A 26347-nucleotide genomic window follows, 5' to 3' on the forward strand; every position below is an offset into this window, starting at 1 on the left:
ATGTAATATATAGAGACCAGAATAAAAACACATTACCAAGTAGGCTCTAAATGGCCTTTACAACAAAACGTCACTAGTCACTACTGCTAAACAAGGCAAGATCTTCTGGCTCAGACTCTAAATTAGAGTCAAACGGGGAAACCCATGAAACCCATGGCTCCTGTTGACACCTAATCATAGGGATTGGGTGAACAACTGTAATTAGTGTAAATAAATAATAGAGAAAATGGAGAGTTATCGGGAGATGAACTGAACAATCACTCCCTCTTGTATATAATAATGAACAACCTGAATGAATAATACAATTACATTTGAGGAGTTACCTCCTGGTCTGACATGGTATCAGAGCCAGCTCCATTTTTGGCATCCCTTTCTGCCCTTGTAACTCCCTTCTGCCATTTTTTTTTGCAGTCTGTCCTTTGCCTCTCTCCTTTGACAGAAAATCTGTCCTGCAATGCATAACCCTGGTGTCCCAAATCTCTGCGTGAAAGCTATGAAAGATTAAACACTGGTGCATTGAAGCCGAAGGAGCTATCTGGTATATCTGTTGGTATTCTGTGGAGCTCGTTGATATATCAAGGTGAACGGTATGCCAACTCCTCTTTTTTAGACTGTGCGCTGTGTCGTTGGCAACACTATGTTGTTAGCATAACTATGTGTTGGTTCATGGTTATGGGTATTGTGTTACATCGCCCATACTGCCTAACTCCATTCCCATTCACGTTTTTTTTTCACATATTATCTGCGGGTGTTAATACAGTTGTGGTTGTTAATACAGCTCCACTTAACCATACTACGCTTGCTCCCGCACTCATACACAGTGAACCACGTTCCCATACCACACTTGCTCCCACGCTCATATACAATGAAACACACTCCCAGTTGATTACGTTGGTGCGGTGGGCACCCAGTCATACACCCGCAATAGTCATACAACGTATGGTATGCGCCTCCCAGTCCTCGTTACAATAACGTATGGTATACGCCTCTTGGAGCTATCAATGTATGATATGCGCTTCCCAGTCCCCGTTGTATTAATCGTTGCGCTATCACCTCCACACTGTCCTATTAATTTTTGCGCCTCCACGTTGTCCCATTAATTCCTCTCCATATAGAGGTTAACGCTACCATACCTCGTTGGTATACCTCTGTCCCATAAATATCAGATTACATTTTTTTTGCATTCCAACCACCAGAACTGCATTTTTTGCCACCAAAAGTATTTTTTATAGTACAAAGATTTTACAATGCATTCATTGATATCTATTGTGGGAGTGGTTCTCACCAGGAAGGAGAACTATCCAGAATGGTCGCGGAAAATCAAACACACTCTCATTTTTAATGAGCTGTGGAAAGGAGTGTGTGTTGGAAACGGAGACAAAGAGCCAGAACAGCCTACCTCAGACAAGGAATTCGCCATTTAGGAAAATAAGAACAGCAAGGCTTATGCATTGATTGCAGCATCAGTAAATGAAGAGGTGAGTCGCCATATTTCTCCATTTTCAAATGCTTTCGAAGCCTTACAAAAACTGAAGGAACTCTATGACTCACACTCTGCACTTGAAGTTGTTCAACTCATGATTAAATTGTTCACCCTTGAATTACAAAATGATGATCCTCTTGCTCTTGCATTAGAAGTAAAATCTATTATGCATGATATCAAAGTCACTAATGTTGAACTGGATATTCCTCTGATAGCTTTTCTCAAGGCACTTTATCCCACTTACTCAAATTATCTTGAGTCATTGCAAGCAAATGGAAACCTCAAAGATATTACCTTTGACTCCCTTGTGAAAAAATTTGCTGAAAGAGAGAAAGCTTTTGGGAATAAGATAGCTCCTCAGTCTTCTGAAGAGGTTGTGTGCCTTGCACATAGAGAAAAGAATCTTGCTCAAGATTCTTCTAGAGGAAGAGGTGGTCGAAGAGGAAGAGGAAGAAATTTCAGAGGCAGGGGGGGCAGACACTCTCAAGGAGAAAATTCAGATTTGCATTGCATACGTTGCAAAAGAGATGGATCACATGATGCATCCACATGCAAGTTGCGTTGGGACAGAATTGAGCAAGAAAGAAACCAACCCAAAGGTAAAACTAATGACAAGGAGAAAGGTAAAGCACCTGAATCTGCTCACTATGTTGTGGCACACTGTAATATTGGAGTAAATGAAGACTTATTTAATGCTTCACTTGCTTCTTGGAAAAATGATTGGTTGCTTGATTCAGGAGCAACTTGCCACATGACTTTTAGAAGAGATATTTTTGAAGAATTTACTGACAATGTTGATGGAATAGTATACTTTGCAGACAAATCAAAACTCAAGCCATCAGGGCTTGGCACAATCAGGCTTAAATTGCTTGGTCTTCCAGACTTTCTTCTGCATCATGTTCTATATCTCCCACAGTTGAGGAGAAACTTGTTGTCCTTCGTCCACATTCGCCAACAAGGACACTCCATTCATATGTTTGATGGCAAGCTTGAGGTGAGAAAAGCATCAGACCACTCACTTGTCATGACGGGGATAGAAGAAGAAAGGCTTCTCAAGCTACAAGGTACCTCTGCTTGTGCACAAAATCTCTCATACAATTCTCATTATGAAGAAGGTACATTTCCATCAAGTTTATTATGGCATGCTAGATTTGGACACTTGAACTATGACAGCCTCCGCTTGTTGAAGAAAAATGGTGTTACTGGTTTGCCTACAATTCCTAGGAAACTTAAGCAATGTCATGCTTGCATTCTAGGAAAGCATAGCAAACAGTCTTTTCATGATTCACATTCCAGAGCACATAGAAAACTTGAACTCATTCATTCAGATTTATGTGGTCCAATACCCGTTCCTTCTGCAAATGGAAATAAATATATGATGACATTTATTGATGACTACACCAGAATGTGTTGGGTTTATTTATTGAAGAATAAATTTGATGCTTTTCAAACATTCAAGAACTTTCATACATGGATTGAAAATGATGCAAAATCTCATATTGGCTCTATTCGCGCTGACAATGGAAAAGAATACACTTAAATGAATTTGAAAACTATCTTCGCCAACATGGGATCAAACATCAAACAACTGTGCCTTATAATCCCCAACAGAACGGAGTAGCTGAAAGAATGAATAGGACAATCTTAAATATGGTGCGCTCCATGATGTTTTTCAAAAATGTAAAATTGATGTTTTGGGTTGATGCAATTCTATGTGCTGTATATGTAAAGAATATATGTCCATCTAATGCTATTAGAAACAAGACTCCTTACAAAATGTGGTATGGGCACATTCCTTCCGTAAAGCATCTCAGGGTCTTTGGTTCCACATGTTATGCCTTGATACCGAAGGTACATAGAAACAAACTTGGTGCAAGAAGTCGTAAGTGTATCTTCCTTGGGTATTCAAACACCTCCAAATCATACTGTCTCTATGATGAAGTCAATAAAAAGTTTGTTGTATCTAGAGATGTAATCTTTCTTGAATCATCCATAACTGACAATGTTGTTGAGCGACAACTTGATCGCTTGGATAGATTCGCAAATGCAAAATCATTTCAAGAATTTGATAATCAGATTCCACATCTTGAAGGGGGGATTCCTATAATAGATCAACCTGTGGAATCTTCTTCTTAAGTACTCTCTCCCCCACATGAAACTCCAACAACGGAGGATACTTTGAGTGATGTGATTGACAAAATTGGGAGACTCAATCTTGATTCAGTCCCAACTCAATCAACGAAGCAGCCTAGACCATCTTAGAAAGGTCCCCCAAAGTGGCTGACAAAGACACTTGAAAGTGTTCATCCTGATGAGGTTGGAAAGATAGGAACTAGAAATTCAACCTGACAAAATGAAGGTGATGTAGATGACTCTGATTCACCTGTTGATATGGATGATTCTTATGATTGTGAATTGAATTTGTCTACAGATTTTGAACCAACTTCCTTCAAAGAAGCTGCTTCTCATGATGAATGAAAAGAAGCAATGCAAAAGGAGTATGATGCCTTGATAAAGAATGACACGTGGAAGCTGGTTGATCCTCCATTGGGAACCAAACCAATTGGCTGCAAGTGGGTCTACAAGAACAAGTATAAAGCTGATGGCTCACTTGACAAGCACAAAGCCAGGCTTGTGGCAAAAGGTTTTGCACAGAAGGAAGGGGTCGATTATGAGGGGACTTTTGCCCCCACAGCGAAATGGGCTACCATGCGGACACTCTTTGCCCTAGCAGCTCAGAATGGTTGGAAAGTCCATCAAATGGATGTAAAAACTGCTTTCTTGAATGGAGATCTAAAAGAAAATGTTTTTATGTCTCAGCTTGAAGGATTTGTTGTGAAAGGACATGAACATAAAGTATGCAAAACTAACTGAGCATTTTCTGAAACTCAATTTCAAACATTATGATCTTGATGATGCAACTTTCTTTGTCAAGAAGGTTGGCAAAATAGTGGTATATCTTGTGGTATATGTAGACGATCTTTTGATGACAGGGAACAATGAGAGCTACATTATATCCATAAAGAAGGAATTGAGGAAAGGTTTTGAGATCACTGATTTGGGCTATGTTCATTACTATCTTGGTATTGAAGTAACTCAACATCCGAAGTCCATATTCCTTTCTCAAAAGAGGTACATTGGAGATCTGTTGAACAGGTTTGGCATGACTAAATGCAATCCTTTGACTACTCCAATGGAACAAACCTTAAAGCTCACATCCATTGAAGGAAAAGAATTTGAGGATGCAACAAAGTATAGACAGCTTGTAGGAAGTCTCAACTACCTAACTACTACCAAACCAGACATTTCGTTTGCCGTTGGAACCCTCTCCAAGTTTATGCAAAAGCCTTGTGAGGGAGATTGGTCTGCTGCAAAAAGAGTTATAAAGTACTTAAAGGGAACTCAAGACTTTGGAATCAAGTATACACAGGTGGGTGACCTCAGCTTGATTGGATACTCTGATTCAGACTTCGATGGAGATAAAGAAACTGGGGTATCTACTTCAGGTTATGCTATGAATCTTGGATCAGAAGTTGTGTCCTGGAGATCACGCAAACAATTAGTTCCAGCAGATTCCACAACAGAGGCAGAATATGTGGCAGCGGCTGAGGCAACAATAGAAATTGTGTAGCTCAGGAAAATTCTTGAAGATTTGTAGGTAAAACAAGTACAATCAACTCCACTCATGATTGACAATACCTCGGCAATAAAGTTGGCCAAGAACCCAAAGTTCCATGATCAAACAAAGCACATCAATACAAAATATCATCTGATTCGACATCATGTTGAGGCCAAAACAATCCATCTTCGCCATTGTTCCACTAATGAGCAGATTGCAGACATCTTCACCAAAGCGCTTGGAAGAGAAAAGCTTGAAAGATTCAGAATGATGCTTGGACTCACCAACATCCCTTCAGATTAAGGGGGGAATGTTGACACCTAATCATAGGGATTGGGTGAACAACTGTAATTAGTGTAAATAAATAATAGAGAAAATGGAGAGTCATCGGGAGATGAACTGAACAGTCACTCCCTCTTGTATATAATAATGAACAACCTGAATGAATAATACAATTACATTTGAGGAGTTACCTCCTGGTTTGACAACGCCTCCTCACTACTGCTCCAAAAACGAACTCCAACTCTTCACAAACTCCTCACAAATGCTCACACAAATGTAATGAGATAGCTGTGAGTAAAAGGGTTGGGTCACTTTTATAAGCTTGGGAGAGGGGTAGAGGCCTTAAGAAAAAAGAAAAAACCATTTTTTTTGAGTTTGAAGTCCGAGTTGCCGCCTTTTATCCCCTTGGACTAGCTTGGTCAGTTTAAGACGGGTTCGGCCAAACCAGCCGATCCGTTACTGAACCGACCGAATCGGTGTCTTGCTCGGCTGGTTTGGTAACAGACCGACGTCAGACTGGTTTTTCTACCTAGCCGACTCGGGCATGGGTTTGGCTCGGTCTACCAGGCTGAATCCGATTTAGACCGACCTAGTTTTAAAACATTGCTCTATATAGCGCCTTTTTGTTGGGTCGAATTGCCCTAATGTAGGCTGACTTCATGGGGACAGGGCCGACTTGGTGTGGAGGTGACAAATAACCTTTTTGACTCAAAAATAATTCTTTTTACATGATACAAAAGCCCAAGAAGGGTCTAATAAAAATGACAATGACTCTATTGACTCAAGACAAAACCTAGAAGCCTTCAATGGAGGCTTTGACCTAGAAAACATTGACCCAAGCATGAAACCCATGCTTTAATAAGTCATTTTCTTTAATAATAAAATTTCTTTTGACAAGTACAATTATGAAGACTGACACTAGTTACATTCTTCAACACTCCCTCTTAACTAGGGAGGTATTCATAATTACATACATATAAAGGTACATGGAAGATCTCAAAATGATATGAACTATGAAGAGTTCTAGCACATGCAGTGCTACAGATTAGATACCTGACTAAGGTACTCTAATTGGGTGGGACTAAGGTGAACTCAAGCTTTAACCTCTCTAGGTACCATCATGCTTCTAAGCTCTATCACCAACCCAGGGATCTAGGTGCGTATCCAAGTTTGGAGCTCCATGACCAACGTTACCCTCCCTACTTTGGGATCTAGACATTAACACTTAGGCTGAGCCGCTGACCAAATGTCTTCCCAAGCATTTTATTGCCACAAGATATCTCATCTCTCCATATCAACTAAATCTGTAACATCAACCAATCCAAGCATGCTTCTGAAACATTTAAACTTCTTATTCGGAAGAGATTTCGTCAACACATCAACTACGTGTTCATCCGTCAAAATATATTTTAGCTTCACGACCCCATCTTGTACCAAATTCCTAATGTAATGGTACTTTTTGTTGATATGCTTCGTCCTGGCATGGAATACGGGGTCTTCAGACATCTGGATGTTGCTTTGATTATCACAATTTATCACTGTAGGACCAGACAAATCTAACAATAGTTTTTCCTACTTCACATGCAACAACATATTCTGCTTCAACACTACTTAACACAACAAGATTTTGTTTTCTACTCATCCATGAAACCATTGCAGATCCCAAACAGAAACAACCACCAATAATGCTTCTTCCATCAGTCTCACTGCCACTTCCATCAGTCTCACTGCCACCCCAATCGGAATCGGTAAAGCCTGTTAACTTAACTTCTTTTCCATCATACTTTAGGCAGTGATTTATTGTACCACGTATGTATCTCAAGATATGCTTGGTAGTTATCCAATGGTAATGACGAGGCTCCAACTGAAATTTACTAAGAACATTTACAACAAAACATATATTGGGTCTTGTATTTACCAAGTACATTAAAGAGCTTACCAACTTACGATAGCTTGTAGGATTGACGAGACTAAAGTCAGAGCTTCTCAACTTTTTGAGATTAGTGATCATGGGAGTGGTCATAGGCTTGGAATCCATCATACCGAAAATTTGTAACATCTTGATTATGTACTTACCTTGACCAAGATATATCTCACTGGGTTTCTGCCAAACTTCCAAGCCCAAGTAATAGTGCATGAGTCCCAGATCTTTCATTTCAAATTCTGCTGCCAACATTTTCTTGCATTCTAGAATTCTGTGCTCCACACATGTAATAAACAAATCATCCACATATAGTAGTATAATGACTGGTTCATTCTTCACTATCTTGATGTAGAGGTTTGCATCGACAAAACTTTTGACGAATCCAATCCTTAAGAGATATGCATCCATTCTTGCATACCAAGCCCTAGAAGCTTGCTTCAAGCCATATATTCTTGAGTTTGCAAACTTGTGTTTCGCTGCTATTTATCTCAAAGCCTTGCGGTTGTTCGATATATACATCTCCATCAATGGTTTCATTTAGAAATGATATTTTGACATCCATTTGATGGATATGCCATCCCACAGTAGCAGCTAGTGAAACCAAATATCTAATAGTAGTATACCTGTCAGTAGGGGCAAAGGTTTCTTCATAATCTATTCCTTCCTTTTGTGAGAAACCCCTTGCAACAAATCTAGCTTTGTATTTGTCTATGCTTCCATCAACGACATGTATGATATGGTAGATCCATTTGGAGGTGACGACCAATTTGTCACTTGGACTAGGAATCTTTTCCCAAACCCCATTCTTTATGATGGATTGGTATTCTTCTTGCATTGCCTTCTTCCATTCTTCTTGATGAGCCGCTTCTTCAAAGGTAGTTGGTTTTGCTTCAATTAATTTCGTCATGTATGTGCCATATCCTGAATATCTCTGCAGTCTTTTGCTTTCTCTAAAAGATCCTTTAATTTATCCACGTCCTTTGACATTTTCAAGTGTAGCTTTTATCCAATTTTGCCTCTTCTTTGTTTCAAGAATGATTATAGGTTGAATAGGCTCACTTGGTCCTTCTTCTTCTTCTTCTTGGTTTGTAGGTGCCTTGTCATGATGCTCTTCTTCTTCAAATAGCAGTTCATCTTCCTCATCGGATTCAATTGGTATATCTTTGGATCTTTTGTAGGCATGGGTTTCATCAAATATAACATCCTTGCTAATTTCAATTTGTCTTCCTTCCTTGATGTAGATTTTATAAGTCTTTGATGAAAGGCTATAGCCAATGAAGATACCTTTTATACTTGTAGAGTCCAACTTCTTTCTCTTGTCTTTTGGAACATGGATGTATGCGGGACACCCAAAAATTGAGAGTTTGTCTACACATGGCTTCTTCCCTGTGAATGCTTTTTTTGGTGTCATATTATCAAGGATTCTATGAGGACTTCTATTTTGTACATACACTGTTGTTATCGCTGCTTCTCCCCATAAAAAATTTGGTAGATCTTTGATCAAATATCATAGTCCTTATACATTCTTCAATGGTTCTATTCTTCCTTTCTGCAACTCCATTCTGCTTGGGGATGTAGGTAACAATGAGCTCCCTCTTAATACCCGCTTCTTTACAATATGCAATCAACGCTTTTGAAGTGGATTCCCCTCCATTGTCGGATCTCAAAGTATTTATCTTTCTATCGGTTAGGGTCTCAACTTTAGATCTAAATTCCTTGAATTTTCCAAATACTTCGCCCTTTGTCTTGAGAAGATAGAGCCATGTCTTTCTAGAGTGATCATCAATGAAAGTCACATAGTAAAGATGGCCTCCAAGAGATTTATTAGACATTGGCCCACACACATTAGAATGAATGAGGTCTAATATCTCCTTAGACCTTCTATTACTGCTTGTAAAAGGTTTCCTAGTATTCTTTCCCAAAGCACATGCCTTGCATACTCCTCCATGATCTTCCTTGATGTTGGGGATGCCTTTTACCATTTGACTAAGAGAGAGTATTATCTTGTAATGAATATGCCCATATCTTCTATGCCAAAGTTCGATGGGATTGATCTCCATGTGAACTATGGCTTGAAGAGATGGTGTTATAACTCTATATAGTCTTCCTTCATGAACGCCAATAACTTTTGTCTTTTCAATACTTGAATCTTTCCCCAAACCAAAACTTTCCATCTACAAAACCAACCCTATCTCCTTTATCTTCTAAACAAGAAATGGAAAGTAAATTCTTTTTCAAACCTGGGGTGTAGCTTTGCTCCACTTTCCAGCTTTAATGATGTAGATCCAAGGTCCTTGATTGCATAACTGTTGTTGTTTCTTAGCTCCACTGCATGTGATGATGGTTCCTTTGATAGAGTATGAAATTGTCCACTTTCTCGTGTCATATGTCTTGAGGCTCCACTATCAATGATCCATGCGTTGTCATCATCAAGTGTACTTGTAAATGCAACCAAGAATCCTTCACTCTTGCCTCTCTTAGATAGATTGTAGATGATCCTTCCAATCCAACTTCCTGCAAATTTCATGATATTGATACCCATCTTCAAATAACTTATCAATGATCCATGCGTTGTCATCATCAAGTGTACTTGTAAGTGCAACCAAGAATCATTCACTCTTGCCTCTCCTAGATAGATTGTAGATGATCCTTCCAATCCAACTTCCTGCAATTTTCATGATATTGATACACATCTTCAAATAACTTGCCATAGAGGGAGTAACCTTTCCTTCCAAGACTGCCTCTCCCTTCTTCAAATGATAGCCAACAAAGTGATCTTCATCCTTCTTCGACCTTAGCTTTGATACCATGTTTAGAAATCAATGCTTATAGGAATTAGGGTTTGATTCCTCTTTCTTGATTTTTACTTGTGAAGTATGTTGGCTTCTTTTACTTCTTTATTAGTTTATCTTTCATCAAGCAATTACCAAATTATATGTATATGAAGATCGCAAGAACAAGAGACACAAGTTGTAGGCACTCAACCAGGGAAAACCCCTCCAAGGGGAAAACCTAATCCAACTCTTCCGCTAGTAGATTCAAATCAAGATGAGACAATCCAAGACTCTTTAGACCTAGACAAAGACCTTCTCCAATCACCAAGTCAACCCTTTCTTCCAATAACTGATCCCTGTCAAAGTGTCCAAGTGACAACTTCCCAGTAGCAGCTACAATCTAGAATTTCGTCTCCCAGCTACAAAATTTCGGACCTGCAGTAGATTCAGAATTTCAACCCCAACAACTGCCCAGAAACTTCGTACGTGTGAGAGATAGATAGCCCAAGAACTCGTTTTAGGTGTTTCGAGCTTCTCTCTTCTTTCTCCAAGTACTTCGCTCTCTTTTTCTGCTTCTCTTTCTTGTAGATCGAACTTGTTGAGTGAGTGCTCCAAATAGGTCAAGTTGCCTCTCTATATATAGCCTTTCTATTGGCTCGAATTGCCCTAATGTAGGCCACTTCATGGGGACAAGGCCGACTTGGTGTGGAGGTGACAAATAACCTTTTTGACTCAAAAAAAAATCTTTTTACATGATAGAAAAGCCGAAGAAGGGTTTAATAAAAATGACAATGACTCCATTGACTCAAGACAAAACCTAGAAGTCTTCAATGGAGGCTTTGACCTAGAAAACATTGACCCAAGCATGAAATCCATGTTTTAATAAGTCATTTTCTTTAATAATAAAATTTCTTTTGACAAGTACAATTATGAAGACCAACACTAGTTACATTCTTCAACACTACGAACTTTTGTTTCCTGCTCATCCAAGATATCATGGAAAAACCCAAACTAAAGCAACACCCTGATGTGCTCTTCCTGTTAATAACATTTTTGGTCCAGTCAGTGTCAGTGTACCCATGAAGTTTCACATCTCCGACAATATATCTCAGACCAAGATTAATCGTCCCATGCAAATATCTCAGTACATGCTTGGCAACAACCCAGTGTGCATGAAGAGGCTCCGTCATGAATTGACTCAGAGTGTTAACTGCGAAACATATGTCCGAACGGGTGTTTACGAGGAACATAAATGCCCCAATCAACTATCAATACTCAAAGGGATTCACCAAGTCAGGTCCAGCAACATCTCCACATAACTTCTTGAAGTTCATTTCCATTGGTGTGCGTAGGGACTTGTATTCTACCATGCCAAATCTTTCCAATAGTTTCACGACATATTTTCCTTGAGAAAGGAAAATCTCACCGGGTCTTTGCCAAACCTCTAAGCTCAGGAAGTAGTGCATCAAACCAAGATCTTTCATTTCAAATTCAAAGGCCAGCTCACTCTTACACTTGAGCATTAGAGGATCACTACCTGTCAAGAATGAATCGTCAACATATAAAACCAAAATCAAAGGCATACCTTGGACCACTTTGAAGTAGAGGTTCAAATCAACATTACTTTTTGTGAATCCAAGTTTCACTAAGTAACTATCAATGCAAGCATACCAGGCTCTGGGGGCTTGCTTCAAACCATATAGTGCTTTCTTCAACCTGCAAACATGAGTCTTCCTGTCTTGAACTTTGAAGCCTAGTGGTTGCTCAACGAATACTTATTCTTGTAGTATGCCATGAAGAAACATAGTCTTCACATCCATCTGGTGAAGAGCCCATCCTTGACTAGAAACAAGGGCAACAATAGACCTAATAGTGGTATAGCGGGCAACAGGTGCAAATATATCATCATAATCTTCTCCCTCTTGCTGGGAGAAACCTCTAGCCATGAACATCACTTTATATTTCTCAGTACTCCCATCAACTCCATGCTTGATTTTGAATAGCCATTTCAAAGTCACGACAAACTTTCCTTTGGGTTTCAGAACAACATCCCGTTGAAAAATCTAGGGCATCTATGTATAGTGAGATTCTTCTGACGATGATAACAATTTGTGAAGTACTTTTTACTTTTCTTATTGACACAATCTTCTCTTATTATTATTAGTGTGAGTTTTCTTACTTCATCTAACAGTTACCAAAAACAAAAGAGACAAGAACACAAGATGTTTGGCTCTCAGCTAGGGCAAAACCTCTCTCCTAGAGAGGAAACCCTTCTGCAAATTTCTCTTATTGAAGCCTTGATTGACAAATTCCAAACCCTAGACCCTTGACTTCAGTATGCTTCCAAGACCTTGTCACTGCTCTTCTTAGTCACCTTATGTTGATCTTCCTTTCTGCACTGCTTTGCACCAGGACTAGGGAAACTCATTCCCTAGTCTAATAGCCCTTTACCATAAGCTTCTTTCCAACCTTCCTTAGATTTAAACTCAACCTTCTAGAGATTCCTTTTCGATCCTTTTTGTACACACTTGATACACCGTGTCAAGTTCTCTTTCTCACTGTGGAAACCTTCCTTCTCGTTGTGTATATTTTCGGTCTCTTCTAGGAATTTCTGAGATCAAAATAGAGACTAATATTGTCTCTCTTTCTCATACTTCGCAGTCCCTTACTTCTTGCGGTATGGTCTTTCCTTTTTCGTAATTCCTTTCAGCACTAGATAGTAGACTTCTTTACTGTCTTTTCCTGAAGTAAACCTCGGCCTATCTCAGAGATGCGAGGTAGGTACATAGCCAAAATATAATGCCCTTATCACTGCGCTATACTTCTTTTTGTTCTTCACTGAATTGCCTCTTCCTAATGCATCAGAACACTGGCTTTTCCTCGCACTTGATCTCAGAGCTTGACTGAATCTGATCTCCAAATGAGGACGAAATTCCTCGTTTATAAAGGGGCTGTCTCCCTCTTCTAGGCTGACTTGACTTCTGTGGGTAGGCTGACTTCATCAAGGGGTATGTTTAATCATATTTGAGCTGACCTTTATGGAGCTTCTTGACAAGGTCTTGGAGCATACAATTACTTCAATAAATTGCCCTTTTTCAAGTGTAACAATACTTCATATACATGACTCTAAAATATATTTATGACTAGATGAAAAATCCCTAAAGACATCAAGAAGAAGTCTTTGACCTATAAAAAGTTCTTGCTCATGAAACCCATGAGGCAAGCTTTACAAAAATACATTTTAAAATCTTTGTCTCTTCATTACTTAATTACTTAGTCAATATGAAGACCAAACCTAGTTACACTTTCTTCAACACATCCCACACATCATTCTTCATAATGGATTCATAATCTTTGGCCATGGCATCCTTCCAAACCCGTTCTTTCACAACTTCTTCAAAAGTGGGAGGTTCACGCTGTATGATGGTTCTCATAGCTACAACATATCCTTGGTACTGGCATGGCTTCTTACTTTCTCTAAAGGTTCCTTTGGCAGTGACATGTCTCTCAGCATCCTGTAATGTATCACGAAGCCAAAGGCGTCTCTTTCTTGTAGGGGGATAACATGGAGGAGGATCCAAGGGGTCCATATGGTCCATGGGATCATCAACAATATCCTTCTCAGATTTCGGCACAGAAGGACTTTCTAGTAGGTCCATGTTATTATCCTTCTTCTCAACAAGGAGAGGCAGGAGAAGGTCTATTGCTTTTCCAAGGGAAGCATATTCATCAAAAGTTACATCCCTGCTAAACTCGATTTTCCTTCGACCATACACATATATTCCAAAGGCATTAGAATTTTCACAATATCCAACAAACGTATCTTTCTTTCTGGTGGCTTCCAGCTTGTTCCTCTTATCCTTCGACACATGAAAGTATATAGGGCAACCAAATATTCTCGGATGTCCAACATCGGGCTTCACACCAGTGAACACTTCTTCAGGAGTCTTGTCACTTAGGGCTTGATGAGGAGTCTTGTTTTGAACATATATTGCTGTATTAGTGGCTTCTCCCAAGGAAACTTCGACAACTTTCGATCATGCAACATGGCTTGGGCAACTTCCACGACGGTCTTGTTCTTTCTTTCAGCCACACCATTATGTTTGGGACTATAAGGTATAATGGTCTCTTTCTTGATTCCAGCCTTCTTATAAAAGTCAACGAACTCATTTGAAGTATATTCTCCACCATTGTCAGACCTGAAAACTTTAATCCTCTTCCCTGTTTGATTTTCTATCAATGATTTGAAATCCTTGAACATATCAAATGCTTCGTCCTTATGTTTCAAATAAAATATCCATGTCTTCCTGGAAAAGTTATCAACAAAGATTATACAGTAAAGGTAGCCACCAAGGGAGTGCACTGGCATCAGTCCACATAAGTCAGAATGAATGAGTTGAAGAATGTCATTGGTCCTACTTATGCTAGAGGGGAATGGTCCCGTTGACTTCTTTCCACTGACACGTCTCAGACATACTCCATCATGGCTAGATTGAACATAGATCATTCCATAAACCTTCCTTGTAACTTTAGGTAGGGATTCATAATGTAGATGTGCAAATCTTTGATGCCATAACTCACTTTGGTTATTGCTATCATGAATCATTGGTTGCAATGGTCTTCCATTGACTTTATAGAGTCCGTCGACTCTAGATCCCAAGGTTAATGCATCTCTCATGCGAGATTCCATAGGCTAGGTGAGGAACTTTCCTCTTATGATGTCAACTCTCATCCCTTTGTCTTCGAAGGCAGATATAAATACCAAGTTCTTCTTCAATCCTGGAACATACATAACATCATGAAAAAGAACGATTCCCTAGAGTCCAAATGAAATTTAACAGAACTGAAATCTGTCACAGGATGAGTAGAGTAGTCCCCAAGGATAATCTTTAGATTAGTCTCCTTATCAACTAGATTTGAGAGGACTTCTTGGTATCCAAAGAAGTGTCTAGAAGCCCCACTATCTGCCAACTAACTATCACACGAATCAGGAGGAGAAGAACTAGAAAGAGTAGAAATAAGAATATATTCAGATTGAGTGGCAACGACATTATTTCCATACCTTGAGTTCCTTGATCTCTTTTGTGTTGAAATTTCTAAGTCTAACCCGTTAGAAATTCTTCCTGCACTATCTGGTTTATTTCACCAACTTGTTTAATTTCTTAACAAGTTATTTAACCATATAAACACTGAAAATAAACACAAATGCAGTCTCAACCATCTATAGATCATCAACCGAAAGAAATAGACAAACACACAAGGGACACCATTATTTTTGGACAATCGTACCCGGAAAAACCCAATGCGGGAAAACCGGTGCAACAGTTTTGAGGGTTTTATTATTAAACAACTTTTCTTGAGTACAACTAGGTGCCAAACTGGCTCACCCTATAGAGAAATCAATCTGGCAGTAATACCTCTCTTTGGAAGCAGATATTTGGCAAGTCTTCTCCACGAAAATCTCTCCAACGCCTCTCTGAGGCTTTGCGTCGACCCTCCTGGCCTCTGCGTCAACCTTTTGATGCTCTGCGTTGGCTCTTTGGCCCTCTGCGTCACCCACGCAGGCCCTAGTAGCCTCTGCGCAATCCTCTGGCCCTCTGCGTGGCTCCTGCTGGCTCTGCGCAACCTTTTTTGCCTCAACACTGATCCTTTGGCACTATCTCTGCCTCTCTGCTATGCACTCACTGCCCCTCGCTACAACTCTGATCATTGGTTCAATTTCTCTTAACAAACCCTGCTCCAGAAAATCGAACTAACTGATCAACTTGGTGTCTCTCCAACTGACCCTCAAGCCTCCTCTTATACTTTTTCTGTTGAGTCTTCAACGATCGAGATTAAATCTCTAATCAACGGCTAAGATTAGATTTGGCTTGATCCATGTCATTTAGAACTTTCTCACCCAATTTTATATTAATACCCCTTAATATTTTAATTTTCCTAAGTTTAGACTTAGGAACTCCATTAAAAATATTAATTATTTTAATATCTCTCTAACCAGGTGGAATTTCCCAAACCATTTATGGGTCTTGGAGATCTCATGTGCTTTAGCCTCTCCACCAATTTTCATGGCTAGAGCACATCCGATGCTACCCCAAATCAACACTCTCTCTTAGCGATAAATGTGTTCTAGTAATGCTCCACAACTAAACATCACCCTGATTATCTGGCACCAGTGCCTGTGCTGATGTTAGGCCTGCTGCCCAACATCCTCTGCACCGCTGCCTCCTATACTACTGCCCATGGCTCTGCCACTGCTACATCTGTACTGCAGCTCCCTTTGCATCTGTGCTGCTGTTGGTCCTTTCTCCCAACACTGCATCTACAATGGAACCCTCTCTCAGCATACTGCATTGTGCTGCCTATAGCACTACCATTGCTACCGCTGCACTGCAACTCAGTTACTGAGACTTTGGTAACTGATCTACCCAACTACTGACGTCCTTGTCAGGTTAGAAACCCTCCTGATGCTAAAGCTCTCTCTGCTGCTCTCCTGTGCTCCCTCTGCTGCCTCTGCGCTGCTGCAACAACTCTGTGCCTCTCGCACTGCTGCAACCCTCTCTGCGCTGCTACAGATCCCTGCACTCTAGCACTGTTTTGCCGCTCCATCTGCATCTTGCTTCTACCGACATCTGTCATCCTGCTACTGTTAATCGGGGCTCCCGTAGTCGGATATGATCCAGGAGTTTGGGTACCTCAAGGATCCTGCCCCTCATCTCCTGTAGTCCTCCTGACTATAGCTCGATGTCACCCCACCTCTTCTCTAGAGGTGCATGAGCACTCATGGCACAGTCATCATCAGTCTCCACTTCCTTCTCCACCTTAGCTGGCGCTGCCTTGGAGTCAAAAGCCTCTCCCTTATTCTTCTTCCTGGGACACTGGGTTGCATAATGGCCCAACTCCCCACAATGGAAGCACTTTATCTTGGAGATGTCCTTCTTCTTCCTCTTCCCTTGCTGTCCCGCAGATGCTAGAGCCGCATCCTCTTCCTCCTCTTTCTCGATTCGACTTCTTTTGCTGCTACTTCCCGCCTTGGTTAGCCATCTGATCTCTTCTTGGCGAAGACCTATCCACAATTCTTTCCATCCTGGAAGAGTCGCTCTACCCAAAATGCTTTGGACGAATGTCTCCCACTCCTCGGAGATTGCGTTCAGGGCGATCCTCACCATTAACTCCTGATCCGGCGTGGCCCCTATGGAAGTAAGTTGGTCCCGAATCTCCTGCAACCTGCTGAGGAATAGATCTATCTGCTCCCCCTTCCGCATTTGATATGACTGTAGTTGATTCTCCAGTAGCATCTTCCTCTGCACAGAAATGCCTTGATACAATGTTGTCAAGGTATCCCACATCTTCTTTGCTGTATTCTTCTTGGCAATATGTTGAACTACATGATCCTTGACCCCATCAAGGATTATGCACTTTGCCTTGGCCATTGCATCCTCATACCTTTCGTTATCAGCTGGGTCGACTGGGATAGCCATGGTTCTTAAGGCGAAGGCCTTGATGCGATGTCTATCCAGAACAGACAGGATCCTGGCCTTCCAGATGACAAAGTTGGACGCCCCGTCCAACCTGTCTTGATCCCTCAGTCTGTTCATTGCCATCTCCGCTCTTCTCTTCGATTGCCTCTGAGTCTCTACTTACCTCCTGGAAGTTCTCTCTTAGACTCCCTCTGAGTCTCGATTTCCCTCCTGGAAATCCTCCTGCCAACTGTCGAACCGCTCCTCTTCGATCCCTTTTTTCTGTAATACTAATCTGGATTTCTTGGCTAGAAATCTGCCTAGGTAGCGATTCTCTCTACCTTGGTTCTGTCCCGTTAGGTACTGTTCTGCTTCGACAACAACAACACTCCACCAACTTCACACTCCACAATCTGCCCACAGCTCCCTAGGCCCCAACAGTTGAAGAAACTGAGCCTCTTAGCTCTACGCAATCCCAGCAAGGCTGAATCGCTCCTTTGGCCAACTGTGTCAAGCCTACCTGACTGAGTAGGATGACGTGGCTCTTCGTGAGCCTCTTCTACCTCTCTCTGCCTCTGCGTTGGCCCTCTTTCTGGCTCGAAATGATGATGCAGGCCCTTTGCGTCACTCCTCTGCTACTTTCTGCTTAGGAACAACTTCTGTTTCTCGAGACAGCTGTTTCTGCTGCAAATTTTATGATTTAGTTGGTGCCTTCAACTCTCTTGTGATCTGCAATGCTCTGATACCATGTTGAAATTTCTAAGTCTAACCCGTTAGAAATTCTTCCTGCACTATCTGGTTTATTTCACCTACTTGTTTAATTTCTTAACAAGTTATTTAACCATATAAATACTGAAAATAAACACAAATGCAGTCTCAACCATCTATAGATCATCAACTGAAAGAAATAGACAAACACACAAGGGACACCGTTATTTTTGGACAATCGTTCCCGGAAAAACACAATGCGGGAAAACCGATGCAGCCTTTTTGAGGGTTTTATTATTAAACAACTTTTCTTGAGTACAACTGGGTGTCAAACTGGCTCACCCTACAGAGAAATCAATTTGGCAGTAATACCTCTCTTCGGAAGCAGATATTTGGCAAGTCTGCTCCACGAAAATCTCTCCAACGCCTCTTTGAGGCTCTACGTCAGCCCTTTTGGCCTCTGCGTCAACCTGGAACCCTTTGCGTCAACCTGGAACCCTCTACGTCAATCTTCTGATGCTCTGCGTTGGCTCTCTGGCCCTCTGCATCACCCACACGGGCCCTGGTAGCCTCTGCGCAATCCCTCTGGCCCTCTGCGTCGCCCACGCAGGCCCTGGTAGCCTTTGTGCAATCCCTCTAGCCCTCTGTGTGGCTCCTGCTGGCTTTGTGCAACCTTCTCTGTCTCAATGCTGATCCTTCGACATTATCTTTGCGTCTCTGCTATGCACTCATTGCCCCTCGCTGCAACTCTGATCACTGGTTCGATTTCTCTCAGCAAACCCCGCTCCAAAAAATCGAACTGACTAATCAACTTGGTGTCTCTCCAACTGACCCTCAAGCCTCCTCTTATACTTTTTTTGTTGAGTCTTCAACGGTCGAGATTAAATCTCTAATCAATGGCTAAGATTAGATTTGGCTTGATCCATGTCATTTAGAACCTTTTCACCCAGTTTTATATTAATATCCATTAATATTTTAATTTTCCTAAGTTTAGACTTAGGAACTCCATTAAAAATATTAATTATTTTAATATCTCGCTAACTGGGTGGAATTTCCCCAAACCATTTCTGGGTCTTGGAGATCTCATGTGCTTTAGCCTCTTCACCAATTTTCATGGCTAGAGCACATCTGTTGCTACCCCAAATCAACATTTTGTAGACGATAGCCTTCTTCACGATCATCAAGAGCATCTCTTCTTCTTTGATCATCTCCTCTTCTTCTATCATTGAACCTGTTGTTGTTGAAGCCACGATTATTGTTGTAATTGGATCTTGGAGCATCTCTCTTTTCCAGATAGTCTCGGGTATAGTGACCATGCTTGTGGCAGTTGAAGCATTCAACTTGAGGCCTGTCTTTTCTATACCTTCTCTTGGAGTCCTTGGATTCAGGAGAAGACTTTCTTGGATTAGATGGTCTCCCTCTACCTTTCCTCTTCTTGTCTTGAGCAACAAATGTAGAGGGATCTCCTTCTTCATGCTTTTGAATCCTCCCTCTAGATATCGTCTTGGTTTCTTCTTGAGTGCACTTAGAAACGAGCTCATCAAATGTTGGGAACTTATGATTGTTACTTATAGTAGTAATGAAGGTTTTCCAAATCAGAGGATAACCTTGAAGAGTAACAAGCACCAAGTCTCTGTCAGATATAGGCTCTCCAACAGTCTGCAATTGATCCATTAGTTGGGAATTGCGATATCCTCATGACATAGGATTGCACAAATTCCCCTTTGTTCATTTTAATGTCCGTGAGTTGATTATTCAAGGAGAGGATATGATTCAAATTGTTGACCTCATACATCACAACCAACTTTTCAAAGATATTCTTAGACTTGTTCAATTTTCCAACATAAGTAAGCAATTGCTCTTTCAAATAATCAATAAGAATTTTCTTGGCTTTGAGCTCACCTTTCTTATATTTGGCCTTGGTAGCAGCAAGAGCATTTTCCGGTGGCTCAAGTACTTTGCTTTCCACATATTCCAAACATCATTATCAGCCAATATCACTTCCACCCTGATCTTCGAAGCAACAAAATTTGACGAGTCACCCAACTTCTGTGTATCCTTGAAGTATGAATCAGGTGGACATCTTGACTAAGTCAAATAGGCTCCTTCAACTTCTTTCAAATATGATTGCTCCAAAGATGATTTCTTTAGTCTCTTGTCTCCTTGGTCTTGTGTTCACCTTAGCTCTGATACCATGTAAATTTTCCATTGTTCTATGCTAGTATAATCACTTAGCCCAATTCTTTTGTCAATTAACAATCATTTTTTAAACAAAATTAATCTTCCAATGACAATGGCAATTGTAGATAGAACAATAAATGCAATATACAATAGAAGACAGCCAATAGCAATGACAAGAGACACAAGATTTGGTCAAAGACCAAGGAAAAGCCCCACAAGGGAAAACTTTTTTAAATTCTTCTTCCATTAGATTCTCATCAAATGTTCAACAGAGAGATACAATGATCCACTTTGTCAATAAAAGAGTCAAAGGTCAACAGCTTTGACTATCCAAATATACTAACCAATATCCAATGAGAGATGAGCCCAAAAGACAAATTTGATCCAAAGTCAAAGTCTGCATTTTTTTTGTCAAAGTCAACAGCAATCAAAGATGCCTTAACCAGTCAACATTCAGCGGTCAAAGATGCTTCATATCAGCTCGGTCAACAGTCAAAATATTCGGTCTTCCTTGCTAGTCAAAGTCAAGTGAAAAAAGCCCCAAAAGACCATGGTCAAAGGAGAGAGAAAGCTGTGTTCAAACTTTAGATTTATGCAGTCAAACTTCAGTCAATGGACCTGCAGTCAACCCCAGTCAAGCAGCCCAGAAAAGTTCGATCTCTCCACAGAAAAATTCGGCCTCCAAAAATCAAAATTTTGCAAGTCAAAGTGAGTGAAAATGCCAAGTCAAACTTGGTCAATGGTTGCCCAAATACAAGGTCAATGCAGAAAATCAGAATGCCCTTCTTCCCTTCACATGTGTGAGCTCGGCTACCTTGCTTCAGACCTGTACGAACCAATCACAAGAGGAGAGAGAGAGATGTGTGTTGATGTGATGTCCAAATGAGGTTGCCTTGATGTGTATTTATATGCATCTTTGAAGACCCAATTATGACTTTAGACTGACCTGAACTTTTGTGCACTTGTGGGTTTTTCATTAAAAATAACATTTTTCCTTGACAAAATTAAATTCTTCCAAGGGCAAAGAGGGTCTTCTCTAGATGAGGAAGACTGTCCAAAGGAGGGAATTTGTCCCTGAGATGCTAAATTAACATTTTGCCAGATAGGTGAGAAGTCATATAGCTGATGCAGGTGGTGGAGATGAAATGGCTTGTTGTCATCATCTACTGGTGGCTGTCAGGCCAGCTGGATGCAAAGTGTAGGAGAAAGATTTCTCCTATGTGATCTCCCACTTTTGATGGATAACATGTACCAAATTACACTAAGCAATAGGTGGATCAATACTGGTTTGAAAATCAATTGAGTTGGAGATATGGTCTTTGTTTGCATACAACCATACAAGGTAAGAACAAACGTAGGTTCTATGGGCCATATAGAGCACGGGCAGGAGTTGTGATTTGTGGAGGTTGCATATGCACCTTATATTCCCAACAAGGGGACACTCTATGATGTGTTCCTTGTCATCTCTTTAAAAATGAAGTTTGGTAGTGAGGTGGTTGCCCAAATTGAGTTTGTCTCATGGATAAGGAAGGTAAACTCATATTGGAGGTAATGGTGAACTCTTTCAAGGCATGCATTTTGCTGTCTTGGTATAGATGAGGTCTAGGACCTTATTATTGGCCTTATAGAATCCCAAATTGGAAAATTTCATAAGAAAGTTTCCAAGATATTCCTAAAATTTAAATTGATTGTTGGGTTGCTGCCAATGGAGAAATTTATAACCCTTGTGTAATTACCATTGCCATGCAGACTATACAATTTACAAACAACTTACTGAAGTACCCCCTGAACCGTTGGCATCCTTTGTGCTGTCATAGTATCTCCACAAGGAGTGCTAGGATTACGAGCATGCTTGACATTTTTGGAATATGGAAATAAAAATGAAAATATGAGGATTACGAAGGCTCATTTGATGGCCTTTTTAGCTTTTGTGGACTGGGACTTTCCTGGTTCTCCTGTTGTCTGTATGATGTAACTATCTTGAACTCTCTTGTATTTATTTGTTCTTTGAGGTAAAATATGAAGCATTAAAAAAAGAAATGAGGACTTTGAATTGCTGGGAAAACCCACTGCTTCTAAAAAATTAAATGCTGGAACCTGTGCTGGAGAAAGCTTTCTTTGAGGTAAAATATGAAGCATTAAAAAAAGAAATGAGGACTTTGAATTGCTGGGAAAACCCACTGCTTCTAAAAAAACTAAATGCTGCAACCTGTGCTGGAGAAATCCAATTCTTGAGAAAAAATTGGTTCTGGCTTTCCCAACTCTTGAAATGCTAGCTGTAGATGCCATGCACACTTATCATACTGTGCCACCATTGATTAGAAATTCTCTTGCTGGGAAAACACCTTTGCTGCTACCAAAACCTGCAATGATTAAAATGGAAGTGGCCAAGTGAAAACAGTTAGAAAAGGTATATAAGGTTACTATTTATGTTTTCTTCTGTTGGGAAAAGTCGTCCTAGGGGTTCTACCCTTTGCCCCATTTGATTGATGTTTTTTCTTGCATATTTTTCTGTTTTTGGGTGGGGGAATATCACCTGTTTCCTACTGCAGCTAAGCTGATATTAATTTGATTTGGTTTTAATACATTTGAAGACTACATTGTGTTGCAGTTGTCATGGACCTTAGAGAAAGAAGGAACAAAGCTGGAATGGCGATGGAGATGTGACAAAGCACCAAATGACCAGAAAGTCAATTCTGAAATACTGGATTTTCTGATGGATGCAAATACGAGATTAAGTGTAAGAAATCACCACTAATTTGGTCTTTGTTATTAATTCAGGTCATCTATGATTCTATTGGTATAAGCTCTATTGATTGCTTTGTTTATCATTCACATCAAAAGAAGTTCAAGGTTAATTTGTTCCATTACTAGTATATTCTGAAGTTTGCACAGCATATCTCTTTTGATTTCCTTATTCAAGTTAATGTTTGGTTTGTACTGGAGTTTAAAGAAAAACCAAATTTAGCTCAATTTTTTGCTAATGCTGCTTTTGCTGTTTGTTATTCTGAAAATGAATATTCAAACTTATAGAAAGAAACAACAGAGAAAGAAGTCCCATTACTTATAAGAAATGTAATGAATGACTTTAAAGCAAGTTGGGCACGCTTGCATTCAGTAACATTACCATAATGGTGTTAACAAGGATGGTCTATCGTTCAGGCTTTGAAGGATTTACCTTACAAAATTTATTGCCATCAATCTAATTTTCTCCTATTTCAGGAAAGACTATGTTTGAATGGTTATAAAGTTTGGACTATACCATTTCTTTTAAAATGAATGTTGGATATAATCTTTTTCTCATTATGGATATAATGTTGTCCGATGCATCTGCAACAACAGCTGTAAACTTATAAAACTGTTAGGAAATGTGAAATTGGATATCACTAGTTTCTTCCGGTTCAGATAATCTTATTTGATGCATCTACATTGTGCAACAACAGCATTAAACTTATAAAACTTTTAGGAACTGTGAAATCTGATATCACTATTTTCTTCTGGTGCTTCTTAAAGCATTGAAATTGATAATTATATACATGTTCCTCCCATCATTTATCCTTACATTATCATTTGTGCTATAATGTGTGTCGTTAAAGAATTTGTGTTTGCCATGGTTATTCCTATGCATTTTTTATGCTATGGTTATTTTGATCACTGTCCAGCTGCTTTTACTATCCAGATAGCCTGATTGCGGTAGCTATCTTGGAATAATGGTGTGATGGAGCATGGTTGATGATATATAGCATGGTCCCAGAAACCTAAATGAAAGCAGTGTTTCATTTGCTTGATAAACATATTTGTTGAATCTCACATTTGTATCTCTAGAAAATTTCTCAGGAGTCGGAATATTATGAGATGGTGCAAATAAAGCAAATAGCCCAGTGTAAGTGAACAGCATAACATTTTTCATACCATCTTAAATCAATCGTTTCCCAGAAGTTTCAGTAAGACTAGTTTCCTTCTTTCCTTTTATGATAGAATCTTTTTAGATGCTTGACTTAAAGATATTGATAATCTATCCATTGAATAATTGCTAAAACATCTTAATCTTGATGGCTATGGAACTTATCCACCTAAGGTGGAGATTGTACGACCTTTGATTGGCTGCACAGGGGCAATAGTTAGACTTCTTCACATCAGCTCATGTTCTTGACCTGACAAATTATTTCCTCTGTCAGCTCATTCTTCATCTCCAATTTGTATCACCATTTTTTATCTTTTTGCTTTCTGGTGTCAATTCTTGTGTTGATGATGAGCATTATGAGGATTGTGATTGAGTGTCTAATCATAATGTATTAATTTTCCACTGTTCTATGCTGTTACAATCACTTTAGCCCAAACTTTTCTTAAATTAGCAATCAAATATAATCTTCCAATGATAAATAACAATTGTAGATAGAACAGTAAATGCAATGACAGTAGAAGACAATCAAGAGCAATAACAAGAGAAAGCAAATTTGGTCAAAGACCAGGGAAAAAAACCCCACAAGGTGGAAAACCCTTTCAAATTCTTTTTCTTATCAAACTGTCATAAAATGTTCAGCAGAGAGATTACTATGCTCCAATTCACCAAGAGTCAAAGTTCAACAGCTTTGAATTTCTAACAAACCAATATCCAAAATCCAAGAGATGAGCCCAAAAGTCAAATTTTGTCAAACTGTCAAATCTGGTCAAAGCCAACAGCAGTCAAAGATGCCCTAACCAGTCACAAGTCAATGGTCAAACAGCTTCCAAAAGAGCTCGGTCAACTGCCTAAGAATGTGGCCTCAAATGCTGGTCAAAATGAAGTCAAAACAGTCCCAAACAATTTGGTCAAATCTGGTCAATGGAGAGAGAAAGTACACGGCCAAATTTGCGGTCAAAGTCTGGTCAACTGCAGTCAAAGTGCCCAGATCTCTGTGCCAAAGAATGTAGCCTCCAAAAACAGTCCAAAATGCTAAGTCAAACCAAGTCAAACTATGCCCAATCTCTAAAAGTCAACGCTGGTCAAAGGCTGATTCATGATAGATTTCGGCACTCCTGAAATTCTCTCTCTCCTACTTGCACGTGTGAAAAGAAGACCTGCAGTTTCAGATTGTACAAACGTCCAAAGAAGAAGAAGAAGATGTGTGAGATGTGTGTCCAAATGAGGTGCCATTGAGCTGTATTTATAGGTGTTGGAGGAGACCCCATTTGTCTTTAAAGGTGACCTGTACTTTTGGGCGCATGTGGGTTTTCACATTAAAAATATTTTTTTCCTTGACCAAATTAAATTCTTCCAAATTAAATTGACTTCCCAGGTTAAGTAAGGATCACACCCTATCTTAAGTCACCTCAAGCCATTGGCCAGATGGGAAGGACCAATCCCAACAAGCCCATCTTTTGGGTAGGATGCCAACAGGGTATACTCTGCCCAGTCCTAGACTTGATGGTAGGGGGAGATACCCACTTGTCATAAATGACAAGAATCACAAACACACCCTACAACGACAATAGGCAAAATCGACTTACTATAAGGGTAAGGATCACACCCTATCCTATTGTCAAATCCAGGAGCCCTTATTGCTCCATTTCTCACCCTGTGAGCTCTGTTATCACTCAGACTAGTTGGGTTCCTAGGGGGGGATCCTATAGAGCAACTATTAGGTCAAGGGGCAACAATGGACTGATAGCCCAATGTCACCTTAGCTAAGGCTCCCTGCTCTTTACGGAATTTCACCTATGGGAGGAGACCTGGTATAAGGGGAATCACAATGATTAATGGACAATGATCGGATAAGAAGTGATTCCTAAAGCCTATTCACGGGAGAGACTCAATTAAATAGCTTGCTTGAGAAGCAAGAAGCCCTTCTCTCTAAGAAGGGCTATGAGGATCCCTTGGCCTAGGGTTGGAGGATATGCCTTGATAAGGGGCTTCCTGGACTTAAGGATCTTTATGGA

The 26347-nt window shown here is 40.0% G+C and overlaps 1 protein-coding gene across 2 annotated transcripts in view; it reads left to right on the forward strand.

Moving 5' to 3' along the window:
- Positions 1-26347, forward strand: part of LOC149183722 (DNA repair protein XRCC4-like) — a 193686-nt gene that overhangs the window by 43140 nt on the left and 124199 nt on the right. For both annotated transcript variants that reach the window (XM_089417227.1, XM_089417225.1), the window contains exon 3: positions 23040-23168. In XM_089417227.1, coding sequence (XP_089273353.1) covers positions 23040-23168 — 129 coding nt within the window. The remainder of the gene's footprint in view (positions 1-23039; positions 23169-26347) is intronic.

This window comes from Pinus tabuliformis, chromosome 3_2 (assembly GCF_031772625.1).
Source record: "Pinus tabuliformis cultivar Carrire ecotype Pingquan chromosome 3_2, CPIR1, whole genome shotgun sequence".
Taxonomy (NCBI): Eukaryota; Viridiplantae; Streptophyta; class Pinopsida; order Pinales; family Pinaceae; genus Pinus; species Pinus tabuliformis.